Raw genomic sequence first — 27,087 nt, forward strand, 5'->3', positions numbered from 1 at the left:
CTGCGCACGGCGGGCCCGCTGCCGGTTGGTGCCGGCGCTCCGCAGTGGGGGAGCGGCGGGCGCGGAGCCGGGGCCGGTCCCAGCGCCAGCGGAGCACCGGGCGCAGCCATGTCTGTGGTCGGCATCGACCTCGGCTTCCTCAACTGCTACATCGGCGTGGCACGGAGCGGCGGCATCGAGACCATCGCCAACGAGTACAGCGACCGCTGCACGCCGTGAGTACCGGCGCGCCCGGGGCCCGCCCGCCCGCCCGCCGGGGGCTGCCCCGCGCGTCCTCCCGCGGGATCCCCCTCACGGCCCGGCCCCTGCGGCCGGCCGAGCGGGGAGCCGGCACGCTGCCCCTTCCTGGGAATGCGTGTGCTGGGAAGACACTCGCGTGTCCGGGTGTGCGTCCCGGCTCCCGGCGGTGCCGGTGTGTCCTTGAAATCCCGCGCTGTGCTGGCGGAGGAGCTGCGTGGCTCCGCGGGCTCGGGGCATTGCTGCCCTCGCAGCGCTTCGCTCTCGGGTAGCCAGAGATCCCCGCGGAGCGCGTGTGTTTCCACAACTCTGGAACGTCTGCCAGGGCTGGGAGCGCTTCCATTAAGAATTGTATGAGTGGTGGCGAGACTGGCGAGGAGGAGGAGGAGGAGGTTGATTCAGCAGGGAAGCGGCGCGATGAGTTCCCTTTCTTTAAACCTGTTCCTACTTGCACCGCATCTGTGGCCCTGGAACACCGAGGTCTGGCAAGGAAAGGGGAGGGGGGGGGGGACACTGGGCAACGTCCGTGATGATGGGAGACGCAAGAGTAGGTGGAGATTTTGCTCCTCTGTTTCTATGGGATACGTCTAGGATTTTTAGAGCTCCATCTGTGCATAATTTTGAAGGAGGATTCAGGAATTCGTGTAATACTCATAAAAATCGGGGGTTGGATGGTGCTTCTCTTTTTGCCAAGGGACTTGTAGCCCACAGAGAAAAAGCTGTTTCCACTGTGCGAGACTGTAGTAACTTCAGCACTGCTGCCCTGGTCTTGGAGTAATGTAGGTTTGCTTTCTAAAAAGTTGATTTTTAAACGTACAGGGAAGTTGATTACCGAAAAGTATGCCGTCTGTTTCAGTGGGAATACTCTTGAAAATTCATTTCGCATATTTAGAAAATAATGCTTTTCATATTAACTCTCAGGAAGCAATTATCCTTGTGCACTAGATACGCAGTGAGAACTGAAATTCTCTGGCCTTTCAAATGCAAAGTATCCCATGAAATTGTTGCCCAGAGAATCCTCAGGCAGCTGCATTTTCCTTCCCCCTTGTGATGAAGAGCACTTCTAATTTTTTCTATTTTTGGGGGTGTGTTCTTTGCAGGTAGGCTTACCTGCATTTGATACTTTCTATACTAATGTCTGATTAACTGTACTTTCAAGATACTTCCAAAGTGATTATGAAAGAGGTTCAGGTTAGCAATTACAGCATCTGGAGTGTACGTACACTTAAAGATAGTGCTGGTCACACCTTAAGTGACATTTTCGTTGACCTTTTCTGTCTCAAAATGTAGTAATACAGGAGACCTTGAGCAACATCTTTTCTACTGTTATTGTCTTGGGATAAATCAAGCAAAGGTAAACAGAAATGTAACAGGTTCATTACTGTTATGTAAGTTTATTGTGGTAGCTGAATCTTTACTTCAAGTGGGATTTGAGTGATGTAGACAGATCTAATTATTCAATCATCAGAACTTTCCTTATTGCACATAACACAGTAAAGGAACTTACTTGAATGTTCCTGTTGAGGTGCTCACATCATGCAGGTACTTGAGTTAGCTATTAGTTAATTACATTCTGTAATCCAGTGCTTGAGATTGTCGGAGTTAGTATAGCTGTGTATCATCCTGGAAGCTTTAGCACAAATACTTTACAAAGTGGAACAGATTCTGCCAATAAGCCATGCAGTTCTGTGGAACTTGGATATTCCCTGGCCTTTAGCCCTGTATCTTTTTGAAAGTTAACTGACACTTGACTTTTCCTGAGCTGGGAACTTCAGCAGGTCTGTTTAACACATTTTCAGTGCTTCTGGCATGTTAAACTCATGGCAAATGGCCCTTTCAGGTGCTCTGCCTCCCCACTGTGGTTTCGTGGAAAAACAAGAGAGTTGTTGATAGCTCATAACTTATTTCACACCAGGTGTGATTAATGCGATCACATGCTGTAATTAAGATGATGTAATAGGGAGTCATGGAAGCAACTGAATTTTTTGAAGCTAAGGAGGACACATATATTTTTTTGACATCTGTGCTTCCCAGCAGCAGGAGGGAGAAACCATCCATCCCCCTGTGCTGGAAGTGAGTAATTGAGATAACCCATGGCAGGAGCTCTGGGGCCTCTGAGATGGTGCTGTGTGCTCTGGATGGGGTCCTGTGCAAGCACTGCTGTCTGTGAGCAGAGGCAGGTTCCTGCACTGAAAAGGTCTAATGCAATAGCATTAGTTTGTAAATCATTTGCTTGCTGTGGAAATGGCTCGTTTATCTGACTTCCCCTAATTATCACAAGGCGTAATTGGGAGCTGTAGTGTTGTGATGTTAAAAATTGTAAAAGTTGGTTATGAAAGCAGAACTGTGTATTTGAAAATGCAGGGTAATGCCTCGTGTGTTTGCAGCAGTTAAATCTGGAAAGGGTTTTGGATGTTAGAGAGAAGAGGTTGCTAGAAAATACTGCCAGAGTGCAGTGCCCTCAGTGATGGAGAGGAAGCAGGAAGCAGTCTGCTCGAGTGACCTTTATGCATTCATTAAACAATTACACCAGAGCTGTATGAAGTCTGGGTTTCTCTGTTACTCCTGAATGGTCATAGCCAGATCGGTTGCCTTTTGGGGAAGAGTTGTATTTCAGGCCTGTGATGTGAAGGTGTGGCGTTAGTAACTTCCAGAATAGAAGAGAACATTTCCTTCTGTGTGTGAGGGCCCACATGGTGGCTGGGGCCTGAGCAGCGTTTGCAGATCCAGGGGGGTGTTCAGTGGTAGCCAGGAAGCTGCAGGGAGCTGTGGATTACAGTAGAGCTTCCCAAGCAAGCCCTGGGTGCCTTGGAGCTGTTCCCGGGTCTCTGCCTTTCTGCCTGTTTGCTGCATGTACCTGGTAGTTCTCAGTTGTGCAAGCACTTCGCAGCTCGTTCAGCTCCCGGGGTTTGCGGGTTGTTTAATTGATGTTTTAGGATTGTTGCTAAGGGCTCTTAAGAGTGTGAATGTGGCCCTCTCAGGCTCAAGGGTTGTTGAGTCGAGAGAAGCTGGTAAAGATCAGGGTTTTGAATTAGAATCCCACACGCTTCTTAGGTTTTTAACCTGTGACCCAGAGGTAACTATCAGTGCCTTTCCTTCATGATAAGATCTGTAGAGCGTTTAAGCTTTTACAGAATTCCTTAAATGCAGTTAGAGTGACAACAGTTGCAGTTGCTTGCCATTTCTAAACTAATTTACAAAGAACAAAATAACTAGAATTCCACTTCAGGTTCTGGTGCTCCATGCAGTAATGCTGTTGTTTAACAGATCCATGTTCTGTTGCTTGAATTTTTGTGGGTGTTCTAAAGTACCATGGAAATAATTTGTGATGTTTTCTTTTAAAGCTGATTTTTTTTTCCTTTTTTTTTCTTTTTTTTTTTTTTTTTTTTAAAACTTAGAGCATGTATATCTTTAGGATCCAAGACCCGAGCCATTGGGAATGCAGCAAAGAGCCAGGTAAATGGTTCAAAAACTTTTCTGGCTAGTAAACAAGTTCATCTTGGGAAAGCTTGTCCTGGAGTAGGTTCTTTAGATAGCTTAAATATTGTGTTTGCTGGGATTTGTTTGTTTTTGTCCTTTCTTTGTTTAAAAGCCTGTCCTGAAAACAACTAGGTTAAAACACTGATGAGAGAGTAGGTGTGGGAAGGTGTTACATTCAGATGGGATCTGAATTAGAGGAGAACTTTAAAGGAAGGGAAATGTGTTAATTTGTTGAAGGTTCATTTAAGGTTAATGTTGGTAATAACTCCACTAATTCCTGCAGGCAGCCACTGCAACAATATAGGAGCTTAAATATTTCATGCTGTATCAGAAAGCTTCTCTAAAATAAAAAGTGCAATGAAAATTGATGGCAGCAAATTACTGGATATGTCAGAGAGAAGTACATATGAATTTTTCTAACAGAGGCCACAGATTAAAAAGTAGATGATTCTTTCTGTCTCCTCACATTTTACTTCTCAGTGAATGTGTGGGGCTTGACACAGGTCAGTTGTGTGCATTAAGCCCAACTTAAAAATTCCTTTCTGCACAGTCCTCTGTATCAGAATGTCATGGGTAATGAAAATAATCTTTGCCGCAGATTGTCACAAACGTAAAAAATGCAGTACATGGCTTCAAGAAACTGCATGGAAGAGCATTTGAAGATCCTTACATACAAGCTGAGAGGGCCAAACTTCCCTATGAACTTCAGAAGATGCCAAATGGTTCAGTAGGAGTAAAGGTGAGTGAGAGCTTTGGGTGGAATCTCTCTGGTGATGGAGGTGAGCACTTAGGGCCCTTGTCACTTAACTTCCTGTGTGGTCACTTATATTTTCCTTAAGAAAACCAAATACATGCCTGTGTCTCTAAATAAGTCTGTATGTACTTTCTCCAAGGTGTCCATGGAGGTTTCTTATCAATCCTACTGGTTTTCCATAGTCGCATTAGCTTTTCACTTGACCTTACTAGATTTACCTTCAAATCTGTATAATTACAGTGTGAGATTTAGTTCCCATCAGACATGCAGAGACTAAGTGTCAGGAAAACAGCATAATGCTCTCAATATGAGATTTGAACAAGTCATTTTTAATTTGCTTCCCAACTAAATGGCAGGAGTGCTTGGGATTGCTGGAAAGATGATAGCTTGTTAGGAATTCAGGACACAGAACCTGCCATGAAGGCTGAAGATTCAGCTGCATTTCCTGAGCAGGGCAGGACAGTTGGAATTGCCTGGAATACACCTTCCCTGCCTCCTGTGCTTGAGAGACTGTTGCAGGAAGCAAATGTTCCTTGGGCTTGCTCCAAAGCTTGTATTTTTAGCTTGTGTTATAGGACAATGTGATCCTACCTGTATAACACTCCTTTTTTGCTGCTGTTTTTTAAATTCAAAATACACAGGCAGCAGAAATACTGTATCATTGTGAATAGTCCCTTGAGATAACTGAGGTATTAAGCTTCCCACAAAAAAAAAAAAAAACAAAAAACAAAAAGCCAAAACTGAACTGTTGAAGATTTGTTGTAGGGAGCACAGATCAATTGACAGGGAGTTACTTGAGTCTAGAGCCTGATGTTCAGGATGTTCAGTGGGTCTCAATGCTTGACATCAGGAATAATGTCCAAGCTGCCCATCTTGAGAGCAAAGTTGAGGTGATTGATCCAAGAATCCCAATTTTCTGTTTCAGGTGAGGTACCTGGATGAAGAGAGGCTGTTTGCAGTGGAACAGATCACAGGAATGCTGCTGGCCAAACTGAAGGAGACTTCCGAAAGTGCTTTGAAGAAACCAGTGGCTGACTGTGTGATTTCAGTAAGTTGTGATATATACATGGCAATCCATAGGCAGCTTTATGCAAGCTAGGGCCATTTATACCGTGGTGCAATGCTAGGAGGCACAAGTAGTGGATAGAAATCTTATCCCCAAAAGTAGGCCTTTTTTATAGGTTCTCCAGATGAGAATACTTCTTGAAGAGCATGTGTGAGGAGATTAAAAAGTTGTTACATCGAGAGTGTATTTTCAGAAAGGACACAGTGCTTAAACTGATCCAGTCTGTCTGTCTCCAAGGGCTACAGACAGTATTTCTGATTACTGTAGTTCTAGTTACAAATGAGAGCTGTCGTAGGTGTAAGCATATCCTCCTTGCTTCCAAAGAAACTTCCTAAATGCATGTTAAATTTCTTTCTTGTTACATGGGTGAGCACTGTTGTAGTGCAGTTGAGGGTCACCTGAACTTAGGGCTCTGAGGGTCATGCTGATAATTTGACACACCCAAACTACTTGTCTTTCCTTGAAAAAGTGTTTTGGTTTTGCTGGATATGAAGTCCTGTGTGTGCTTTTCATGTGGTCTTTGTTTACTGGCCCTGGAAGTTTGGGCATGAAGGATTGCAGTTAATCCCTTCTCTGTCAGGCAGAGACATGGGAACTGGAAAGCTGTGTACTTCAGCTGTTAGAAGTCTGCTTTGATCTTTTTCCTTGTTTTCTTACGCCTTAGGAAGACACTGGGAGAATACCTCCCACACACCCAGGGATCCTTGGCAGTGCCCCACAGTGGTAGCCAGCAAAACACAACAAAATGGAGCTCTGTGCTTGCTGAAGAGGTGCCAGCTGGTTGCAGCCAGATCCTAAATGGGCTCTGATCATGCTGTGGCTATTTTTGGTGGCACTGAACCTTGTAGCACGCTGTAAGCTGGCACTGTGGTGGCAGTGATAGCTGAAAAATGGATACAGGTTCAAGTTTGATTCCAGCATTGCTGCAGTGCTTCTGCCATTGGTTTACTGTAGGGCTGTGTGTGAATATTTTTTGGGTTGACTTTATCCTGAACAAATCAGAAACTGGTGATGATTTTAAGATGAAAAACTCATTAAAACAATCTGAGAAAGCATTTTCAGGATTTTTGCTTTTTTTGCCTTTTTTTTTTTTTTTTTTTTTGGTGTGGGTGTTAAAATCTGCTTTATTTAAAACAACCCTGGATGCCATCTCATTTTTGTTGTATTTTGAACTTTTAATTAAAATATGCACTAAAATGAATTAGCGAGCTGTTTCAGACAGCCTTATTAATTTGAGGTAGGCTTTTAACAGTTTCTTGTGGTAATGCCATTTATAGGATAGCTTGATGGGCAAGTCTGACTACTCTGAATTAAAAAATCCATATCCCATAATATCCAATGTCATTATTTTTTGGAAACAGGTCCCTAGTTTCTTCACTGATGCTGAAAGAAGGTCTGTAATGGCAGCTGCACAGATTGCAGGATTAAATTGTCTGAAGCTGATGAATGAAACTACAGCAGGTAAAGGGCTGGGACTTCTCTTGTCCTTTGAGGCCGTTCAGGCTGTTGAATGTGAGGGTGATGACACCCTGCTGTTTGTTACAAAATTGGGAGTTTGGGAGAAAGCTGTCCAGGCTAGTACTGCCCAATCCAGTTTGGGAACTGGAAACACAACAGTGGGGTGGTGTGCAGCACTTGGGAGGCACCACGAGAGCTGGGGTTTGGTAGCCCAAGCATGGTCACTATGGGAATAGCTTTGGAAAAAAACCTGGGATCTGTGCTTAAAATTGTGGCAATCCTGTCAGCTGTAGCAAAGGCACAACTGCTTTTATAAAGTAATTTACTCCCCTCTTCTGGTTTTGGTGAGTTCTAAGGTAGAGCATAAAAATATATAACATTTCATGGGGACTAAAGCTGGAGCTGCTTAAATCAGTAATTTTTATTTTTCTTGATTCTCTTTGCTTTTGGAAAGTCTCAAGAAGCTTTGCAAGTGAGTGCTGGTAGTGAAAGCTTGTACTCATGTAAATTAGTCTTACAAAACAATTTCTGTATTTCCTTGAACATTTCAAAGCTAAAAAATTCTGTAAGTAAGATATATCAAGGGAGAGGTGTAGGCATGAATCTTAATCTGTGCCGCTTCACAAATTGCAGTGTTAATTTGTCTACAAGCAAAATTGAAATGCAGGGTGAGTCTTTATTAGTGCCATACCTTCACATGACATCTCCTCTCTTGTCAATGTAAAATGTGTTTCCAACGTGGTTTTGACTTTTTAGTAAGAGTTATGAAGGTGTTTAGAAAGGGTAAACATGAGCAGTGTCTGTCTCTCGGTGGTGCTTTTAATGCATGGTCTGCAGCTGTGTGTGGCTTCCCCTTACATTCCATGGGTTGGTGTTTTCCAGTTGCATTAGCCTATGGAATATACAAGCAAGATCTGCCAGCCTTGGAAGAGAAGCCAAGAAATGTGGTCTTTGTAGATATGGGGCATTCTGCATATCAGGTTTCCATCTGTGCTTTTAACAAGGGAAAACTGAAGGTAATCTTTTAAGTCACATATTAAAAGCCTGAAGTATTTAAAACTCAAAATACTGCTCTGTGGGAAGATCAATTCTTTTAAAAAATAAGTGTCTATAGAAAATATATCTTAAATGTGGAATACAAAACCTTTATGTTAGATTTTGACTATTCCATCAAGTCAGTTTTTGTAAAATGCAGAAGTGAAGCATCCTAAAGTGTGTTTTGGAAAGTGCTTGACAGTTGAGGACACTGCACAGGTTTTACCATATCCCTGAAGTATTTGCATATTCAGGGAGCCTCCTAAGCATTGTAGTTGTGCAGCTGACTCACTCATGGGAGATTCTTGAGTTGCCTTGAGTCACTCTGAGATGTTGGGGTTTTTTATTTTTTTTGGTGCCATCCATGACAGTTCAAAGTCTGAATCCAGTGGGATGTGAAGTAAAGCTGAGCAGTCTTTGCTTTCTGGCTTGGAGAGTTTTTTGTCTGTGACCTACTAAGAGCGTAATGCTTTTGTGGGCCTGTCTCTGGTAGTCAATGCCACCTGAAGCTGTGTGGAAGGTGATGATGTCACATCTTGCTGCACTGAGTAAATGACACAGAACAAACCTTGTCTAATAACTTGTAATCTTGTTCTTTGACTTCTGCCAGGTCTTGGCCACTACCTTTGACCCTTTCGTAGGTGGTAGGAATTTTGATGAGGCTTTGGTAGATTACTTCTCCGAAGAATTTAGGACAAAATACAAACTGAATGTAAAAGAGAATCCCCGAGCACTGCTGCGATTGTATCAGGAATGTGAAAAGCTCAAGAAGCTGATGAGTGCGAACGCATCTGACCTTCCACTCAATATCGAGTGTTTCATGAATGACCTGGATGTCTCCAGTAAGATGAACAGGTACTGGGTGTTGTTCCCACTGAGGGGCAGAGGGTTGTGGTCTCTGAGCAGCCTGGTAACACCAAGCCCTCTCCCTGCCCTGCAGAGCTCAGTTTGAGCAGTTGTGTGCTGCCCTTCTGGCCAGAGTGGAGCCTCCTCTAAGAGCAGCCATGGATCAAGCCAGTAAGTAGAAGTTACTTGAGGTGCTGCTAGCAATCCAGTCATTCCTGATCTCTTTAATGATTATCTTTTCAATGTATTTTTGTATTTATTAGAATTGCAAAGCTAAATACTGAAAAGTTAAATGTAAGTTCCATTCATATGCTTGCCATGAATGCATGATCCCATTCCCGCCTCATTTAGTGCACATGCTACTCTGCAACCGTGGTTATTGACCCTCGTTCACCCTGTGTCATGGAAAAGGTTGGCACTCTGAATTTATTAAAAAGCACCAAACAACCAAACCCAAAACGATGATGGTAAAAGGTATTATTCTTTACTGCAACCTTCTGGCCAGCCTGTTCCATGTGATACTTATATGTCCTCACTGACCTGGTCATTTGGCAGTATATTCTTAAATTGAGTTACCTAAAGCATGTGCCAATAACAAAGTAATTTTTTTATATTGTTTTATTTTTTTTTTTGTCTAATGTAGTGTGAAGGAGGGAATTTAGACTTTTAATAGGAAAGGTTTTACCCTCAATTCCATCACTTTCAGCTAAAAGAAAGGGAAGAATTCTGGTCATCTTGTGACTTGGCTAGATAGCAAATACAGAAATACAGGAATTAAAAAGCTGAGTAACTGCTGAACAAAGCTGTTCAAGGACTGACAGTTGTTTGAGATGACTTCATACACATATCCTCATTTCAGAATTAAAAAGTTAACCTTCAAGCACACTGTGTTATTTCTTAGATACATTGGCTTAAAAAGGTTTTCTTCTCTCTCTTGGCAAGCAAAATTCAGCCAGACATAAAATGAGATCTATTTGGGTTTAATTTTGTTGGTTTTGTTTGGGAGAGATGAGGTATTGTCCAATAGTGCAGAAAACCCAATTTCACCCTTACGAGTTTATGTACAGCAGAAAGGGGATGCACATGGACAACACACTTAAAGGACAGCTGTTCTCATTCCATGCAAGAATGCTTGGCTTCTGCGTTTCTCAGGTTTATGCATTAGAAAACTTTGTAGCCTATAGTAGAGACAAAGAGTTTTAAAGATCTTGTCAGCCATGAAATACATTCAGTGCTTGTCACAGTGTCTAGATAACAAGAGAACTTTTATCTTTTTTTCTCTTCTTTTTTTGTCCAAAGATAGCTTTCTGATATGTTGATGATAACTTAAGGGCATGCACTCTCTTTTCTAGAACTTCAGCGTGAAGATATCTACAGTATAGAAATAGTAGGTGGGGCCACTAGAATTCCAGCAGTGAAAGAACAGATCTCTAACTTTTTCTGTAAAGAGATAAGCACCACGCTAAATGCTGACGAAGCTGTTGCAAGAGGCTGTGCCTTGCAGGTATAGTTCCTGAAGTAAAACTTTAGTATTGCTTCTTTAACATAATGTACTAATGAAATACAGCTAAGCACAGGCAAAATGTACTGCAGCTGAAACAAGATGCGAAGTCTTACTCATTCTTTCACTATCTGGTGACTGTGACCATGTCAGAAATGATTCTGTTACATTCATTAATTTGCTGCTGTGTCATGTTAGAAGGATGGGCTTGTTAAAAAGACCTGTTAAATTCTGCTGTTCCACTTGTGTGTCATCACTTGGAACCTTTGCTGGGTATCTTTACTGAAAATCATTGAGGAAATAACATCTATTACTTTAGTTAAGTCTTTCAATTTAGTTAACTCTATGAAGTTTCTGTTAAAAAAAAAGTCTGTGATAAGCAGAACCTCTATATGGCCTATATGATAAGTATTAATTCTTGTACTTGCTGTTTACTTGACTGCATGGATATAATAAACTTCTGGTCTTGGGTTTTGTTTTTTTTTTCCCTAGTGTGCAATTCTTTCTCCAGCTTTTAAAGTGCGTGAGTTTTCCATCACAGATGTTGTTCCTTACTCTATAACATTGAGATGGAAATCATCTTATGAAGAAGGAACAGGGTAAGTTGTACAGTGCCTACAAAACCATGTGTGTTTGGATATAAAGAAAAACATTGAGCTGTGGAAAAAAACAGGCCTCAGGCTTTGAAGCTATTGTGCACTTGTACACTTGAAATTTTAATTTTCTTTTTTAGCATTTTACCTTTTGGGTTCCAGTTACTGCTTAACAATGGGAAATATAATTAATTAAAATGTTGGGGTGAAGTTACCTAATTTTTAATAAGTGTGACAAAATGCAGAGTCCAGCTTTGAGACCTAGAGGCTTTCAACCTCCAACTCTTGTTAAAAACTGACCTAAACTAAATCACTGCTGCTTGGTTAGCAGTTGATTGTTAACATACCTTGACTATGATTATCCATTAAATTATACTCAGAGGTTTAATGTTATCTAATGTTTATTGCTTTAGGGAGTGTGAAGTCTTCAGTAAGAACCATGCTGCTCCATTCTCAAAAGTAATTACTTTCCACAAGAAAGAGCCTTTTGACTTGGAAGCTTTTTATACCCATCCACATGAAGTGCCTTATCCTGATTCCAGAATAGGTAAGGACATGGGAATAAAACCCCCATCCCTAACTCCTGTTGATACAGGAAAAAGCGGTTCTTCTTTTTTGTAAGTTGCATTATTTCCATATTTTCTAGCTTACAGAAAAACTTCGGTTCTTTAGAAAGTCTCAGCACAGATTTCCTGATTTAAATGTAGTGAGCAAAACCATATTGACATCTCTGTTGGACATGACTGAAAAAAATTCTGCATTCTGCCTTCTGTCTATCTTTACAGTTTCTGAATGCTTCAAAAGAAGTAGGCAGTAAGAGTTCAGTGCTCTGTTGTCTGGTTCTTTCAGTCTCTGTAAAATTGATAAGGATCTTATGTGCCTGCCAGCCTGGATTTTTCAAAGAAATTGGATCAAAGGAGCTGTTGCCTGTCTGGACAGATAACTTGTCTCATGTGATCTGTCATGTCTCTTTCTATTAACCTGAGAATATAAAATACAGGTGTTTCCTCAATTTAAGCATCTGTAGTAGAGTCTAAAGAATTAGATGGCATAAATAAGTTTCTTGTTAGCTAATGCCGCCTTACTTGCAGTTATTAGTACACTCCTTGGCTTCATTAATTCATTATTTTATTCGCTGATTTATTAATCAGGTACAAATTTATTCATATATATTTGGCTGTCTATGCAAGAAGTCTGTGGTCTTGAGGAAGAAAGATTCTTCTTTACATATGCACATCATCTGTACTTAAATTTTCAGCAAGCTTCAAAATAAAGTATCAATCCCACTGCTTTTAGAAACCTTGCTAAGCACTGATCATTCTCCAAAAAATGTAGTGTAGCCATGTTACCAAATTCCAACAGAATATTTGATCTCTGCTAATGTTTTATTTTTCAGTGTGAAGTTTGAGTTACGTGGACAAAAGAATCCATTTGAGATGAATCAGAGTAGTTTCTCTAGTGTGGTGGTTACAGAAGGCAACAGAGAAGTAGAACACATAGAATAGTACTGTCTTGTTTTTTTGTGGAATACAGATAAAGCAGAAACATCTTATTAATTATCAGTGAACTGGTAATAATTGGGGAACCAGCTTTTAGTTTATCTACCTGCAGCTTACATTGTAGGATTGTCAACTACGTAGAAAGTTTCCAAATAGTTTCAGTTACGTGAAGTTGCTATTTAAGTTAACACCCTTAAAGGAATGCATTTGGGGTTTTTTTCCCCCTCTTTCTCTGCATTTTGGTACAACAATTAAAGCCACCTCTGTTGTTTCCCAGGGTGTTTCACTATTCAGAATGTTGGTCCCCAGCACGACGGCGACAACTCCAAGGTGAAGGTGAAAGTGCGCGTCAACATCCACGGGCTGTTCAGCGTGGCCAACGCGTCCATCATAGAGAAGCAGAGCATCGAGGGGGAGCACAACGACACCCCCATGGACACCGAGTCAGCAAGTAAGAACCAAGGCAGAGATGAGGAGCTGGTATGTAAAGCTTGTAAACATCTACACTGTCATTCTGACACCAGAGCCCATAATTGCAGGGTAAATCACCGTGCTCCGCTTCTGACAGTTACTGCTTCTCCACCCTTAAATTACTGCTTCGGTTATGCAACACATTTCTTCATGTTTATTGCTTAAGTGCTGGTGAAGCGCGGCACTAAGAACAAAGAACGGAAAAAACGGATTCCAAAAAAATCAAGTTGTTTTTTCATTGTTCTTCATCATCTCTCTAATAGTCTTAGCATTATCTAGTGTCACTAGCAAAAGGCAATGTATTTAATGAGATCTGTTGACAAATTCCAAAGGTTTTTCTGCACAAGCTATGTTTTTAATGAGTAAAAAAAATACATGGCATTTCTTTATCCATGGAAAGCTGCACTGCCTCCTGAAAGTAGCTCCCTGTGAGGTGCAGCTGGGCCCCTTTGCAGTGCAGAGTTGAGGTCTGGGTGCCAGGGAACACTTTGGAGCTGGAAACAGCAGCACCAGCGCACGCCCTGGCAGCATTTCTCCTAAGATTTGGCCTTAGTTTCTCCCACTTTAGTTGGATATTGTATAGCAATTAGAGCAAATGGTTACACAAGGAGCATTACATAATTGATGTAAGCAACTTCTTAAATACTATGCCGCTTTCCAGGAATGCGGGCATATTTGAAATGCTGAACATGGTGCAGGTCCTTGTGGGCAAGTGCTCCATACATGATGTTTGTAATGAAGTGAGCAAAGGTTGGAAGTGCTAGAGCTGATATTTGGAGTAAGAGGCATGTGGAGCTTACTGGGAGTGTGCTGAATTCAGAATGAGAGTAGCTGCTTCCATGCTCAGGCTTTTTGTTTGTAGCACTTCATGCATCTAACACATCTTCTGTTTTACGATGGTGCTTGTCAGCAATTACCTTTCAGTATTGAGGATGATCCCCTTGACTCTGAGGAGGAGGTTTGTGGTGTCTATGTGTTCTATTATTCCCTCTCTAGCTATTTCCTGTAGGCAAAGCAGTTCCTTCCAGTCGTTGGCTTTTCTGTGTGAACAGTAAGAACAGCAGATGAGGACTTAGATATTACTTGTTTTCCACTCTGAAGTGACAAAACTTTAAATTTGGTAGAAGTAGCCTTCTTGTTTTCCACTTCAAATTGCAACCTGTGCTAGAGTTTGAAATCCTTAAACAATTGTTTTTATTATTTTGCAGAACCTAGTAGTAAATTATTTTACATGCATATGTAGTTTGTGAATTCCTTGTAATGGAGGCAATCTTGGGCCTTTCAGACCTTAGCTACAGCTTGTTAGTTACTAATGCTCTGTATCTCTGATGATTAGAATCATCCTGGAAACTTCAGGCTTACCCATTCCTGTGTCATTAAAAGTGTTTTTCAGTGATGACATGGAACTGTATTACTTAAACCACGTGATCTGCATTAGTAATTTAACAGTCTTTCAGACTGTTAAATTTAGAATAAGGCATAAGTGATAAACTTACTAAAAAATTTAAGTCAGGCTCTCTTTATTTTGGGTGGCAAGGAGGGAAGATAGTTGCTCATGTACTCCCAAGAGGCTGCTACTACAGATGCTAATTTTTATTGTTTTCACTGTCTTGTGAGACAGGTGCAGGTAATAATTGCAATGATTAAATTATTTCTGCTTTGGTTTGCAAACTTTAAGGTTTTGGTCAAAAATGACAGGAGTTCAAAGTTCTGGCTGTTCCATAGAGAATCCATTGTTATTTCCTTTGGTGGTGGTGTGTTGCTAGAATGTTCTTTGATTTCATTTTATATGTATTTGTTTCTAATTTAAAGTGAGTATTCACAAGGTTTAGTGTAATTATATAACAGGGACAGACAGCAAAATCAAGCAGCAGAGTAGAATTTTCATTTAAATTTGAAAGATGTAAATACTACATCAAAATGCCTGTTAAACATAGTGAAACATAAATTTTTAAGATTGATTCTGAAATTCATGTGTTGTCTGTGATTTGCTGTAATTGATACCAGTCCTAAATCTTACAGCAAACCTTTGCATTCAGTTATGTAACTCTCTGCAGGATAAAATGCAGGTTGATCAAGAAGAAGGTGTGCAGAAAAGTCAAGCTGAACAACAGAACCAAGCAGATGAGGAAGGTGAAAATGCTGGAACTGAAACAAAGGTTTGTATTCAGTATTGATACAACATATTTTTTGCCCTCTATTCTCACATTTACTGATTTTGCTAGTTGAAAAACATGGGACTGTGTTTAGAGAACAGCTATATTGAAATGGTTAAGTAAAGAATCCTACCATAGCACTTCAAAGTTTTAATGCTACATTGGAAACTGAAGTAGGTTTCTGCTGTTTAATTTGGTTTTACAGTGAAAATGGAATTGAGGAAGATTAGGAGACGTTGTGAAGAATAATACACAGTGCTTTAAGCTCTTCAAGTTTTCTTAACAGTTCTTTAAAGAAATTAAATTTCACCTGTTTGGTTCCAAACTAAGGCAATAGCGATTTTGAATACAGAGGAATAATTAGTTCCTTAATTTACATAAGATTAATTTGTAGCTGTCTTAACTAGTTTCTTTGTCTCTCTTTTTTGAGCATAAATGTAGTATATCCATTCCTGGAGGTTTCTCAGTAGTGTCACTCTTTTCATAGGCTTCTTCTGGAGAAAAGCAAGATCATCCCTCCCAGCCAAAGGCTAAAACAAAAGTTAAGAGTATTGACCTCCCTATACAGGCGAGCCTCTATAGGCAGCTGGGACAAGATCTGATCAATTCCTATATAGAAAATGAGGTAAGCAGCATAAAGAGGTGGCCACTCAAATTAATGTCACTGTAAATAAGTATCAAAAAATATTTGCAATCATCAATATAGCTAATTTAGAATTCTTTAGGAAGTTGCCCTTAATTATAACGGGTTTTGTGGTTTGGGGTTTTTGGTGAAATGACTCAATTTCTCTGGACTTTCCTTAGCCCATTGTGGTTGTGCTTGTAGTAATGATTTACACAGAGGTGAACGTTTTTATCAATAATTGTGAATTACCAGGCCTCTGCCAAGTTCTCTGGTACAGTTTCAAGAGTAGGGACTAAGCTGAACACTTAAAAATGCTTTCAGTTTTAAGTGTGTCTTACTCCACCCTAGGGGAAGATGATGATGCAAGACAAGCTTGAGAAAGAACGAAATGATGCTAAGAATGCTGTTGAAGAATATGTGTATGAATTCAGAGACAAACTGTGTGGAGTCTTTGAGAAATTCATCACTGAAGAGGTAAGACTTACCTATATGCTTCAGCTGTTGGAAAATGTTCCTTTGTATTTATAAATTTTGTGTGTGTTTTGTGGAGGCTGCAGGGGTCTCTTGGACTAGTTTTGGAATAGGAGATGCCTTGACTTCCCAGCAGTGAAGCTCAAGTTAACGCTTACACCTGGCATTTGACTTGCAGAGTTCTTTACTGCCTCAGAAGCTCCTCAGTGGTAAGGAAGGATCAGGGATGCAGGAAGAAAGTAAAAACCCTGTGGTCAGCATAGGAAAGTAGGACAGATCACCATGAGCTTCTGAATGGCATGAGTGGGTAGGAGTAAAAAGGAAGTGAACAGATGATGTGGAACACTCTTCAGAGGTGCATGGACTGTCTTAAATAGCCTCAGGACTGATTTTATAAGTCTGGTAAACTTCACCTGCAAATCACATGAGTAGGGCTGTCCTGCCTCTTTAATCACTGTAAAATCTTGGCTTTGAAGTCTGTTAATTACTGTTTTTCTTCACTATCACTTTGAATATTTTAAGCTGATAAAGCAGTCCTGTTTTGAGTAGGGTGGGTTTTTGCCAGGGAGGGAAGTCTCATTTGATGTGTTCCTTTCTGACTTGGAGTGTCCATAACTTGCTTTGTAGGATTCAAACAAGCTGACCTTGATGTTGGAGGACACAGAAAACTGGCTTTATGAAGATGGAGAGGACCAGCCAAAACAAGTATATATGGATAAGCTTCAGGAATTAAAGGTAAGATTTTAACTTGTTTTCTAGAAAACTCATTCATGTATTTTTGGGGGTGGGTGTTCAGGTTGTGTATGTTCAGTTATGAAATGAGCATAATGTTTAGATCTAGAAGTACAGTTTAATGTGAGTTGTGTTCCTAACTTGAAAATGGTTGAACTGAAGCAGACTGTCACTAATGACAATAGATTTAATTGCTGTGGGAATTTTCTGACAGATTTCTTACAGTCTGAAAGAGGCTTTTGAGTAGTTAGACTGCACTCCTGGGTGATGAGAGTTAAGTTCCAGAGTATATATTCTGTTTTCCTGTTCTCAGTGATCTTCTGCAGATGTATAATAAGACCAATTTTTGGGTCTAATATCCAGCAGTAAAGGCTCTGGAGTGCTTTAACAGTAGCTTCCATTGTATCATTTGATTATCGATGACAAACACCCCCTAAACACTTCAGATTTTAAGGATCTGATGGGGAAAATGTGAGTTCTGATGAATAGCTACCCACTTCCTAGTAAGCTGAAGTATGTGTCTAGCCCCTGGGTTCCAGCTGTTTACTCTGCAGTCACATTTCCTCAGGGGGAGGAATAACTAATGGAAACAGCAGTGTAGATCCAGGCAACTGCCTGGATACCAGCATTCAAGAGAAGGAAAAAGCAAACAGTGGATAAAATTAAAAGTTTTCAGATGAACTACTTGAAAATTAAAGCATCTGTTAAAGCCTAACTGGTTTCTGTTCCAAATGGTTTTTCTTGCAGAAAACAGCAAAATACCAACCCTAGAAAGGACAGTTACTGTTCCTATGTTTTAACTTCTGCTTTTTTTTGTTGTTGGACTAAAGCAATATACAAAGACTTGGCTCTTTGAATGGGTGAGAAAAGGAGTTAAAGGCAGCCTTCCTTCCCATGCTGCATTTTATTCTTAGAGCACACTAAAGGAAATGCATGTTCTGTAAAGATTTTTATGCTTAATATTCCAGAAATTTGGACAGCCTATCCAGGAAAGATGCATGGAACATGAAGAGAGACCAAAAGTTCTAAATGAACTGGGAAAGAAGATTCAGCTCCTTATGAAAGCAGTAGAAGCATACAAAAATAAGGTAAAGCCAAATGATTTCAGCTGTTCAGTGATTATAGGTGTTTTGATTTTGGCTGTAGAGTCTTTTGTGTTTAAACAAATCCTGTAAAGTTTCCTCTTGCACTGCTTTAGAAGGGCTGTTGTACTTCTGAGAACTTTAAACCTGTTCTGCATTGCTAGCAGAAAGAGCTTCTTCAGGAGAACATACATCAAAGATTCATGTGCTGGCATCACTTGAAATGGATCTCTGAATTTACAGCTGTTACCAGTGTATCTGTAACTTCTAAGATTAACTCAACTGGGTGAGCAGCATATTTTAGTGGGTGCTACAAATACATGTCTCTCTCCTCAGGATGAAAAATACGACCATCTAGATCCTGCTGAGATGGAGAAAGTTGAAAAATACATTAATGAGGCTATGAATTGGTTGAACAGCAAAATGAATGCCCAGAATAAACTCAGTCTAACTCAGGATCCAGTTGTCAAAGTGGCAGAAATACTAGCAAAATCTAAGGTAAAAAAATAAAAATTGTACTTGTTGAATTTTAATTTTTCCTGAACCAGGCTTTAGCCTAGAACTGAACTAGAATATTACATCTGCAGAGGTTTTAAAGCTATTAAAAGATCTATACAGAGGGAGCAGCAGTTATAGCACTCTTCAGTGCTGGCTCTTGGTTTACAGTAGTTACCTCCGCACAATCCTTTTTAAAATAGCCTGAGTTACAGCACCAGGTTTCTACAGAATGGGTTGTCATACAGGTTTGTAACAAATAAAGAAGTCCTCAGGTAGTGAAAGACCTTTTTTGAAGTTTCTAGGCTTGATAGAATAGAGAAGTCTGGTCTTTGATAATGAAACTCCAGGCCATTATGAACCAGAAACAGAGTCGTTCTAGTTGAATGCAGTTGCTGTGCCAACAAATGACCTTGCTGTCTCACCTGTGTCACAACTAGGAACTGGATAGCTTCTGTAATCCCATTCTATCCAAGCCCAAGCCGAAGATAGAACCTCCCAGTGACGGGCAGCCCAAAGCTAACGGGGAGCACAACGGGCCAGTGAACGGACAGAGCGCTGCTGAAACAAAACCCGAACCAGCAAAGGACAACCCGCAGCAGACCAAACCCCCCGGAGAAATGGAAGTGGACTAAGACCTTGCATTTCTTTTACTTCATTAAAATAGTGCAAGTAACCACAGGGTCCATTCTTTTTGTCTGGTACACACCTCAGATGTTCAGTTACTCTTAGCCAAACTTCTGTCATTTGTTGCTGAGTAGTTTTGAAAGTGTTTTATATTAAGTACACCTCTGATGTTCATTTCCACTGATGCTGCTTATGTGGAGCTTTAGCCAAATGTAGATTGTATAAGTCAGTTGAAGCTTTCCCAATATATTTTATATCAAACATACAGAATTGATATATAAATGGCAACAATCTACCTTATTTAAAGCTTTTATTGTGGATAAACCTCAGCTCCTTTATTCAGGAAAGGATACTGTATTGCACTACTGATGCTCAAGTGTAGATCTAATCGCATCTTTATTTTGGAAAAATATTGGAATTGAAGTGGCAAAAGCTGTCACTTGAAGCACTGACCTTTTCTAGTTATTGTATTGTTATAATTTAAATATTAAAATAGAGGTTAGTTGGCATACCAGTCCATCTTGTTGATGTACCATGAGAATTGTACGGTCTTTTTCACAGGAACTGAGTAATACGAGCTTAAGCGTTTTTTGGGTTCCCATGCCACTACCAGTCTTCATTATAAACTGCTCCAGCATGTGGCTCTGCCGTGTGCTGGAGTTCCTGGTCTCTGCACATCGCTGTACATACCCTACTGTGCTTAGCACGGGGTGATGCTGGTGAGAACAGGATGAAAGGGGAGAACATTCAAGGCCTGCTGCGTAGCTGTCCCTTGAAAATGTCTTATTGCACGTGGAACTACTTTCCACTTCTTTTGTTTCAAATTCAATTTACATCTTGATCTTGTCCTGGGGAGGAGAAACAGCAGAAACAGTGCTGTGTAAACTGGGTATCACCACCCTGATTTTGAGGTTGCTTAAATGCTGTTTGGTGCAAACTTGAAAGAAATGCTGAGAGCTTATTTAAGCCTTGATGCTCAGCACGTAATTTTTTTGGTCAAGGACCAAAATGGAAGAGCTTAAAAACTGGATATTATTACCCCAAAGATGGAATCTGCGTGATGAACTTGCATAGCTTACCACTTGGCTTTGGTCATTTGGCTCTCTAATGAAAGTGTCTACAATGTATTACACAGTAAAGTCACTGTTATCTTTGATACCTCTTAAACGTTGTCACGGTCCAATGTATGTCCCAAATATATTCCAAATGCTTCTGTTGGTCACTGGGGTACTGCAGCACTTACTAAAGCCACTCACTATTGACTCCAAACAGCTCTTCTGTTACCAGACTGGGAATGGGCTACTCTGACTATGAAAAGTGATTTCTTTACCCAGCATAAAAAACTGAAATAAGTTGCAGTGTATTGCTTCAGTGACTTGAACTCTGTCCTAGAAACAAATCCAGATGTTAACCAGGCACTCTTACAGCAGTTCTTCTATAGGAGGTGTTGCTGTTGTAAACAAGAACTACAATCTTTCTGGCTTTGGCAGCTGTTTTATCTTCAGCTGTGCCCTTCATCTTCTACCACTTCACACTACAAAAAGTGATCTGTGAGCCCTGGGAGAGGTGAATTCAACTCTCCCATATCTTCACAGACAAAGGAAGCATCATTTATGGCTGTACATAAATCTGCCTAGACTAGTTCAAGTACTGGAATTGTATTGTCATGACTGACATCAAGTGATTGAGATGCTTGTACTTGGCTCTCGTTCCTGTTCCTCTTCCATGCAATCAGTGTGGATGGTCTGACACCTCAGTTTACATGTTTAATGCCCTTGAACTAAAACTGAATGACCTTGAGGAGAACTGTTCTGCAACCTCAGTCTTGAGTTCTGCCACGGTAGTCACACCTCTGGCGCTGAGGGGGTGATGGTACTGCAGCATCAGCTGTCCTTTGTCAGGCTGAGCTGGCTTTGGTCTCATAGGCTTTAAGACCATTTATATCCTAATGGCTTTTACCACAGTGTAATGAGTAGCATTCTCAAGTACTGGCTTCTTAAAATCCAGCTACAGAATAATTTGTCTAGGTAGACTTCTTGGTAGCTGTGGCAGAAGAGCACAAACTGCAGGAATCTCCAGTGTCAGCTCTTCAGTAGCTAAAAGGTCATGTGCAAGAACAATGTCCTCTGCTCATGGCCATCAGATGCTTAATACTACATCACAGATGTGTGAGGCAATGCTTAGGTTAAAGGCTAGAATAATTCTGCACGCTCAAAACCAGATATGGTTCAGACAAACAGTTGTAGTCAAGTTTTCTTACTAGAATAGGGTTTTTTTTTGCTGTGCACCTGGTCTGTCTCTAGATCCCTGCTGAAGAGGAGTGCTGACACAGACTGCCCACAGAAGCTGGCTCTTGAGGTCCATGTTAGGAATCCCATTTGGGATGGCAGAGCTGATCCTTCCTCAGTGAGTTGACATTAATATATGACTTGCTCGTATGTAATCTGGTTCCTGTTACTGAGATTTTTACCAGGACAGATTTAAGTACTTACACACTATGCACAACTTGAGGTTTTGTGTGTCAGACTCAATGAGCAAGTTCACTCTGCCTACCCTGACAGCACCAGAGTGAGTCTTTGCTACATAAAGTTTTGTTAGGAAACCAGCAGTACTCTGCTGCTCTACATCTTGTATATTACAACAGCAGGAATTTGTTGGTAATGTCTTAATTGAAACTTTCTGCTGAGGGCAAGATATATTTCTGATATTTGAAAATGTTCTCTCTGTCCCACAAAAGGAAAAAAAAAGGAAGCAACACTATCTTTGTAAAGGCAGTAGAGTTTGTTTAAAAAACAAAAGTTTCATAAATCAAGTTCTAAAGTTTCATGTAAAGATCTGATAACAAACCAGCATAAATACATTGTTTTGTTTTACCAGTAAGAGTTTCCTTGCCTTTAAAGAGGACTTCTTCTCTCCTGTCTCGAGCATTAATGAACTTGCTCAAGAAAGGACTTCAGAATTAATTTAATTTTCTTTAGTAAACTAAGTCTAGTTTAGAACTGATTCATGAGTTCCTGTACACTTTTTGTATTGCGGTACTTTAGACTCCAAGGAGTTTCTTTGAACTTCATTCAGATGTAACATAAACAGATTTGTAACACTTAAGTTAGGGTTTTATGCTCTCCTTTCTTGAAGCTGCTGCTTCATAACAAAATACCCCTTGATTCTGAATGAAGGGGGTTTTGATTTTTTTGTTGCCTGAATTTGAATGAAGACTCCTCTCCCTTCCTGGCTTCTGGCAGTGTCCTTGCACTGCTTAAATACTGCCTTTGGGGCAGGCTTGCAAAACACGGAGTGGTGAGCAGCTGGGTCCTGAATGCTCACAGGCAGTTGGGGAACACCAGCCTGTATCCCACAGCCTGTATTCCCGCTCTGCCTCCCACAGCCCCGGGGCAGAGTGAGGGGGAAGGTGCCCTGTCCCTGGCACCATGGCACAGGAGGGGCAGTGCAGTGTCTGCCCTGCAGCTCCAGCATCCTGGACACCTTGTGGTGTGTGGGATGGAGGCTTTGCTTCTCCCACCTACAGGTGAAGGTATTGATGTACAGCATCCAATCTGTGTGTTGATGAGATTTCTTTGTATCTTCAGCATTGGAAATTCCTTAATATTTTCCAACATCTCTGTGTGCTGAACTCCATCTCTCCTACAGATTGCTAATAACAGTTCTCAAATACCCCATATTTAAGTGGGGCTTTTCCTGTAGGGATTATGGAAGCTTAATTTCAGGAAACAAGCAAGGAGCTGGCAGGAGGTTTTTCTTCCCAATTATTTTTTTGATACCAGTGTGAAAAATGAACAGCCTTAACAAAGCTTGGAATCTGCACTTCTCAGAGCTCTGGTTTTCCATGCCTGTCAGTTAACCAATGCTAGCATCCAAAACATGAAGCCATGCTGCAAACACGCTGCATTTGCTGGTTTAAAGCACCTGCCCAGCTGCTGTAGAAGCTAAATTCAATTCCTGTAGATCGGTGCCATCATGAACCTCATTCCTCAAAATAGGACTTTCATTGCTGTGTAATCACACTGTAATACTTCCACACCTCTGTGAGCCCTTCTCAAGTGAAGCTCAGATGCCCAAACTTGAGTTGTGGGCTGGTATAAGGTTTGCCTGCTCTAAGGATGCTTATTCTTAATTGTCACTAGCTGTGAGTTTATTAACTGGATGGAGAAATATTCTATTGCCTCTTACACTTCTGCTACTCTTAAGTTTTTTCATCATTCAGGCACCAGGAGACAGAAACTCTCAAAAGAGGTGGTAAAAAACATGTTTAACAAAAGGCGTTAATGCCTCATAAATTTTAATTTCAACTCCGGAGATAGCAGTTGGGAGTATAAACACAAGCTACAGAAAGTCTGTGGTGGCTGACTCCTAGCTGAATTCTTAATTCTCTCTGGATGAAATTTGAAGACTTCAACCACTTACTACACCTGTAAATAACAGTGAAAATAACTAAATGTGACTGTTGGCACTGCAGAATACTAAACCAGGAATGTGCTTGATGTGACTTACTTGATACAGCTGTTAAAACTTGGATTCCTTCTTTCCTGGTCAGAAGGAAATAGGTCAAGCAATGAAAACCAGGATTCATTGCAATGAAATCCATCAAGAATCATTTTAAACGAGAATAAAATTGAGCTATACCCACCAGCCACCTCTGGCCACTCGGTCAACAAAGTGTTGAAATAGTTTAATTAAGTTGATCAAAAAAGGTGGTAGTCCCTGAATGTTGCAGTGGTTGGAAAAGTTTCTTTCCATAGTCGATAACCATATCTCCATGGGTTGAGGGGGGGAAGAGATGGGAGCGTCAGAATTTAAAGCGGTGTTTAAGTATGGAAAATGTTTACGATGTATGTAAATGGGATTCTTAGTAGTGACAGATCATGTGCAAATTGACAAGACTTCAATTTATTTTTGAATGGCAATATAGATTGTCAAGGTTGTGTATAATGATAATAAATATATAAACCGCTACTTGAACCATAAATGACCACCCCAGACCTCATTTTTGCATCAGTGTTCTTAGAAGCAGCTTTGTCTGATGTCCTGGGTGGATACAAGGTGACTTTGTCCAAAAGGTCACAGGTAAGAAGATAAAGGCATTTTTGGTGCCTCACCTGTCCTGCTGTGGCTTCTCTCACCCTTCTCTGTGCCAGGCTGCTGCAGCCCAAGCATAGCTCTGCTTTGCCTCTGGGGAGCTGCATTTACTTTCAAGCTGCTGTCACATCTCTGCGTTTGGATGAGCACAAATTCCCAAGTTTCCAGGAATTCGTCTTTCATGAAATGACTTACCGTAACGTACAAGTTCCAAGGTAGTTTTCCTGTGCCTTGAACTGCTGGGGGAAATCGATGGCTTGAGGCACAGTTGATTCTCTGAGCAGATGTGGAGGTGCAGCTGGAAAGCAGCAACCAGGGGATTCCTCCAGGAATTTTTCAGTGTGCTGGCAGTGTAACAGGAATCCCTGTGTCCTCCAGCAGGATGCCAATGACTGTAGAATTCTGCATAACCAATATAAGTGCACAAAAAAAACATGACTCAACATTTTTATATCCATCTTCTTCAGTACACTTCAAAAGTGCCTCCAAGTCTGCATTTCTTCCAGGCTTTGCATTCTTAGATCTCAATAAATAATAAAATATTTCAGCTATATTAATTTCACAGACCAGGTTTGGGATTTAGGGGTGGGAGAAGGTCCTATTGAAGAAACTGTATCTGTTTACATGTATATACATGCACATATATAGTGCATGTGTAAAAATGTACAACTAGAAATCAGCTTGATACCTACCTTATCAGTACAGGGGGAAATCCTGCCCTTAACCTACTCTGCTGTCTCAGCATCTCAGACCACTCAATCAGTCCCTTCACGCTCCAGGTTTAGCTGTGTTCACCACCAGGAAAAGTGTCACACGGCAAAAGGAATGTTATAGCAAAGTAAGGTGAATGTTGAAAGAACCACAGAATATCCTGAGCTGAAAGGGAGCCACAAAGATCATCCAAGTCCAAGTCCTGCCCTGGAACAGGACACCCCAGCATTCCCACCGTGTACCCTAGAGCATGGTCACGATGCTTCTTGAGCTCTGCCAGGCTTGCTGCTGTGGCCACTTCCATGGGGAGCTTGTTCAGTGCCCAGACACCCTCTGGGTGAAAAACCTTTTCCTATCATCCAACCTAACCCTCCCCTGACACAGCTTCGAGACATTCCCTCAGGTCCTGTCAGCTGAACGTAGCCAGCTAAAACTCAAGGAATTAAAAACACAGCCACAATTTAAGGCTAATGGTATTTCCATCAAAATACTGAAAAGTATTGTGAGGCCCTAGATTTCAAATTTTGCCTGAAAACCAGCTTCTCTGAACTGTAATACCCTAACACTGCCTCAAGGGACTGGCTTGGTGCAGTTTCAGGGAGAAACAAGCGGCTTGCAGAATAAAAACAATTTATTCATAGGGACTGTGTTTGTCGAAGAGCTTTTGAAACAGGAGTGTCCTCTGTGATCATTACCATGGCTGCAACTAAATATTATCCTTTACTTTCTCAGCTTAACTCTGTCCTACATTCTTCATTCTTCCTACAAATATCAGCTAATTCTACAAATTAGCCTTCATTTTATAAGGCTAATTAGATTTTCAGTAGTGCTGAAGCACTTGCAATTAGAAGAAGAAAATGACACCTACAGCAAATACAGCATTTACAAACTACTGGTCAAGAGCATTTTACTTGCACATTTCTTCAGAAAATAGCTTTATCCTCACATCAGAGAACATCCCAGGGAAAAAGCTGAACATTCTATAAGCATTGAACAGACAAAAGTAAATATGGGTTACTACTTACGCCTCTGAAGCACAGTGAAATTAAATGATTTATTCAAGTCACAAAATATCTACCACAGGGTAGCACAAAAAATGCTACATTCCTGAAAAGGGAGCCAACACCACAAGGAAGGCAACACACCAGCACAAAAATCTTAGGCCAGAGCTTTGAGTTCCTCCTGCGGAGGATGGCAGTGACCAGCAGAACTACTACTGGAAAATAAAATGACAAAACAAAACAGGAAACATTGTCTTGACAGTACTACAGGAAGATGAAATGGCCCAAGAAGTTTCCTTTCTCAACCAAAAACAACCTTTCCCATTTTACTTGTTCTTTGCACATCTTTCATATGTTCCTGTTGCAATAAATATTCCCCACCTACTCCATCATCTACCTGTACTGCCTTGTCTACAATATCAAGGCAGGACAAAATACTCTTATATGGTTATTTCAGCATAGAGAGTGGAGATGGAAAATGAGATCCAAAGATCACTCACTCTATATATGATGGCATTTCTAAACCTGTACTTTGCAAAGTCACTGATGAAATAATCACACGAGCTCTTGCAAGCTCTTATTAAGTGAAAATTACAACCTACTCACAGATATTTCAGAAAAGTCAGTGGCGTTACCTTTGCTGGCTTTGAGTGCTAATTTACAAAGAATAAACAACCCAGCTTATCTCTCTGGTGCTTTTTCAAAAGCATTTCCCTTTTGCTTGTAATACCAAGTTCACAAACAACAAGAAAGTTTACCAGGCTGACACCTCTGGACCTTAGAATGACAGAGGTGTCATTCAGTAGTATTCAGAGTATTCAGTGAGTCAAACAGAAGCAAGCTTCTACCACAGGAAACTTTAATTTTCTTCCACATTACAGAAAGTATGAAATACGCATTCATCTCATTTGACTATATTTAGTAGAAATATAAAATGTATCTAAATTCACTAAGTTGCCAAGTGTGGATGCTAAATTCTGACACTGCCTGTACAGATTACAGGCCGCAAGAGCTTCTCAGGCTGGCCCTGAGAAAGTAGTCTGGGAAAGACATGAGAAAGAATTAAAACAATCCTCAGGAACACAAAACAGCCTTGCAGGTGTTGTTTTGTGTTCCTTGTTTTCCTTGCAGGAGAAAGTCAGGGGGGTGGTGT

General features: G+C 40.8%; 2 protein-coding genes across 4 annotated transcripts in view; one reads left to right on the forward strand and one right to left on the reverse strand.

Annotated features, from left to right (window-relative positions):
• On the forward strand, nt 1-21,962 carry HSPA4L (heat shock protein family A (Hsp70) member 4 like). 2 transcript variants are annotated; one of them, XM_033513779.1, is made up of 19 exons: nt 1-215; nt 3,636-3,693; nt 4,316-4,456; nt 5,397-5,519; nt 6,899-6,998; nt 7,878-8,011; nt 8,641-8,885; nt 8,971-9,047; nt 10,229-10,380; nt 10,870-10,976; nt 11,384-11,517; nt 12,747-12,949; nt 14,980-15,099; nt 15,584-15,721; nt 16,070-16,195; nt 16,820-16,927; nt 17,893-18,012; nt 18,343-18,504; nt 18,942-21,962. In XM_033513779.1, exons 1-19 carry the CDS (start codon nt 109-111, stop codon nt 19,134-19,136), a joined length of 2,550 nt encoding a protein of 849 aa, XP_033369670.1. In that variant the 5' UTR covers nt 1-108; the 3' UTR covers nt 19,137-21,962. The 2 variants fall into 2 exon arrangements, with proteins under 2 accessions (XP_033369670.1, XP_015480219.1); XM_015624733.3 differs by having other exon boundaries at nt 14,998-15,099; nt 18,942-19,428.
• The window catches only part of LOC107203155, a 24,663-nt gene continuing 11,467 nt past the window's right edge, over nt 13,892-27,087 (reverse strand). The window contains exons 3-4 of one of the 2 annotated variants that reach the window (XM_015624735.2): nt 24,418-24,624; nt 13,892-13,980 (exon numbers count right to left, since the gene is read on the reverse strand). In XM_015624735.2, coding sequence (XP_015480221.1) covers nt 13,937-13,980; nt 24,418-24,624 — 251 coding nt within the window. In that variant the 3' untranslated portion in view covers nt 13,892-13,936. Of the gene's footprint in view, nt 13,981-23,789; nt 24,625-27,087 lie in introns of those variants that run through there. The other variant, XM_015624734.3, reaches the window with a different exon arrangement.

The sequence above is a fragment of the Parus major genome, chromosome 4 (genome assembly GCF_001522545.3).
Source record: "Parus major isolate Abel chromosome 4, Parus_major1.1, whole genome shotgun sequence".
Classification (NCBI taxonomy): domain Eukaryota; kingdom Metazoa; phylum Chordata; class Aves; order Passeriformes; family Paridae; genus Parus; species Parus major.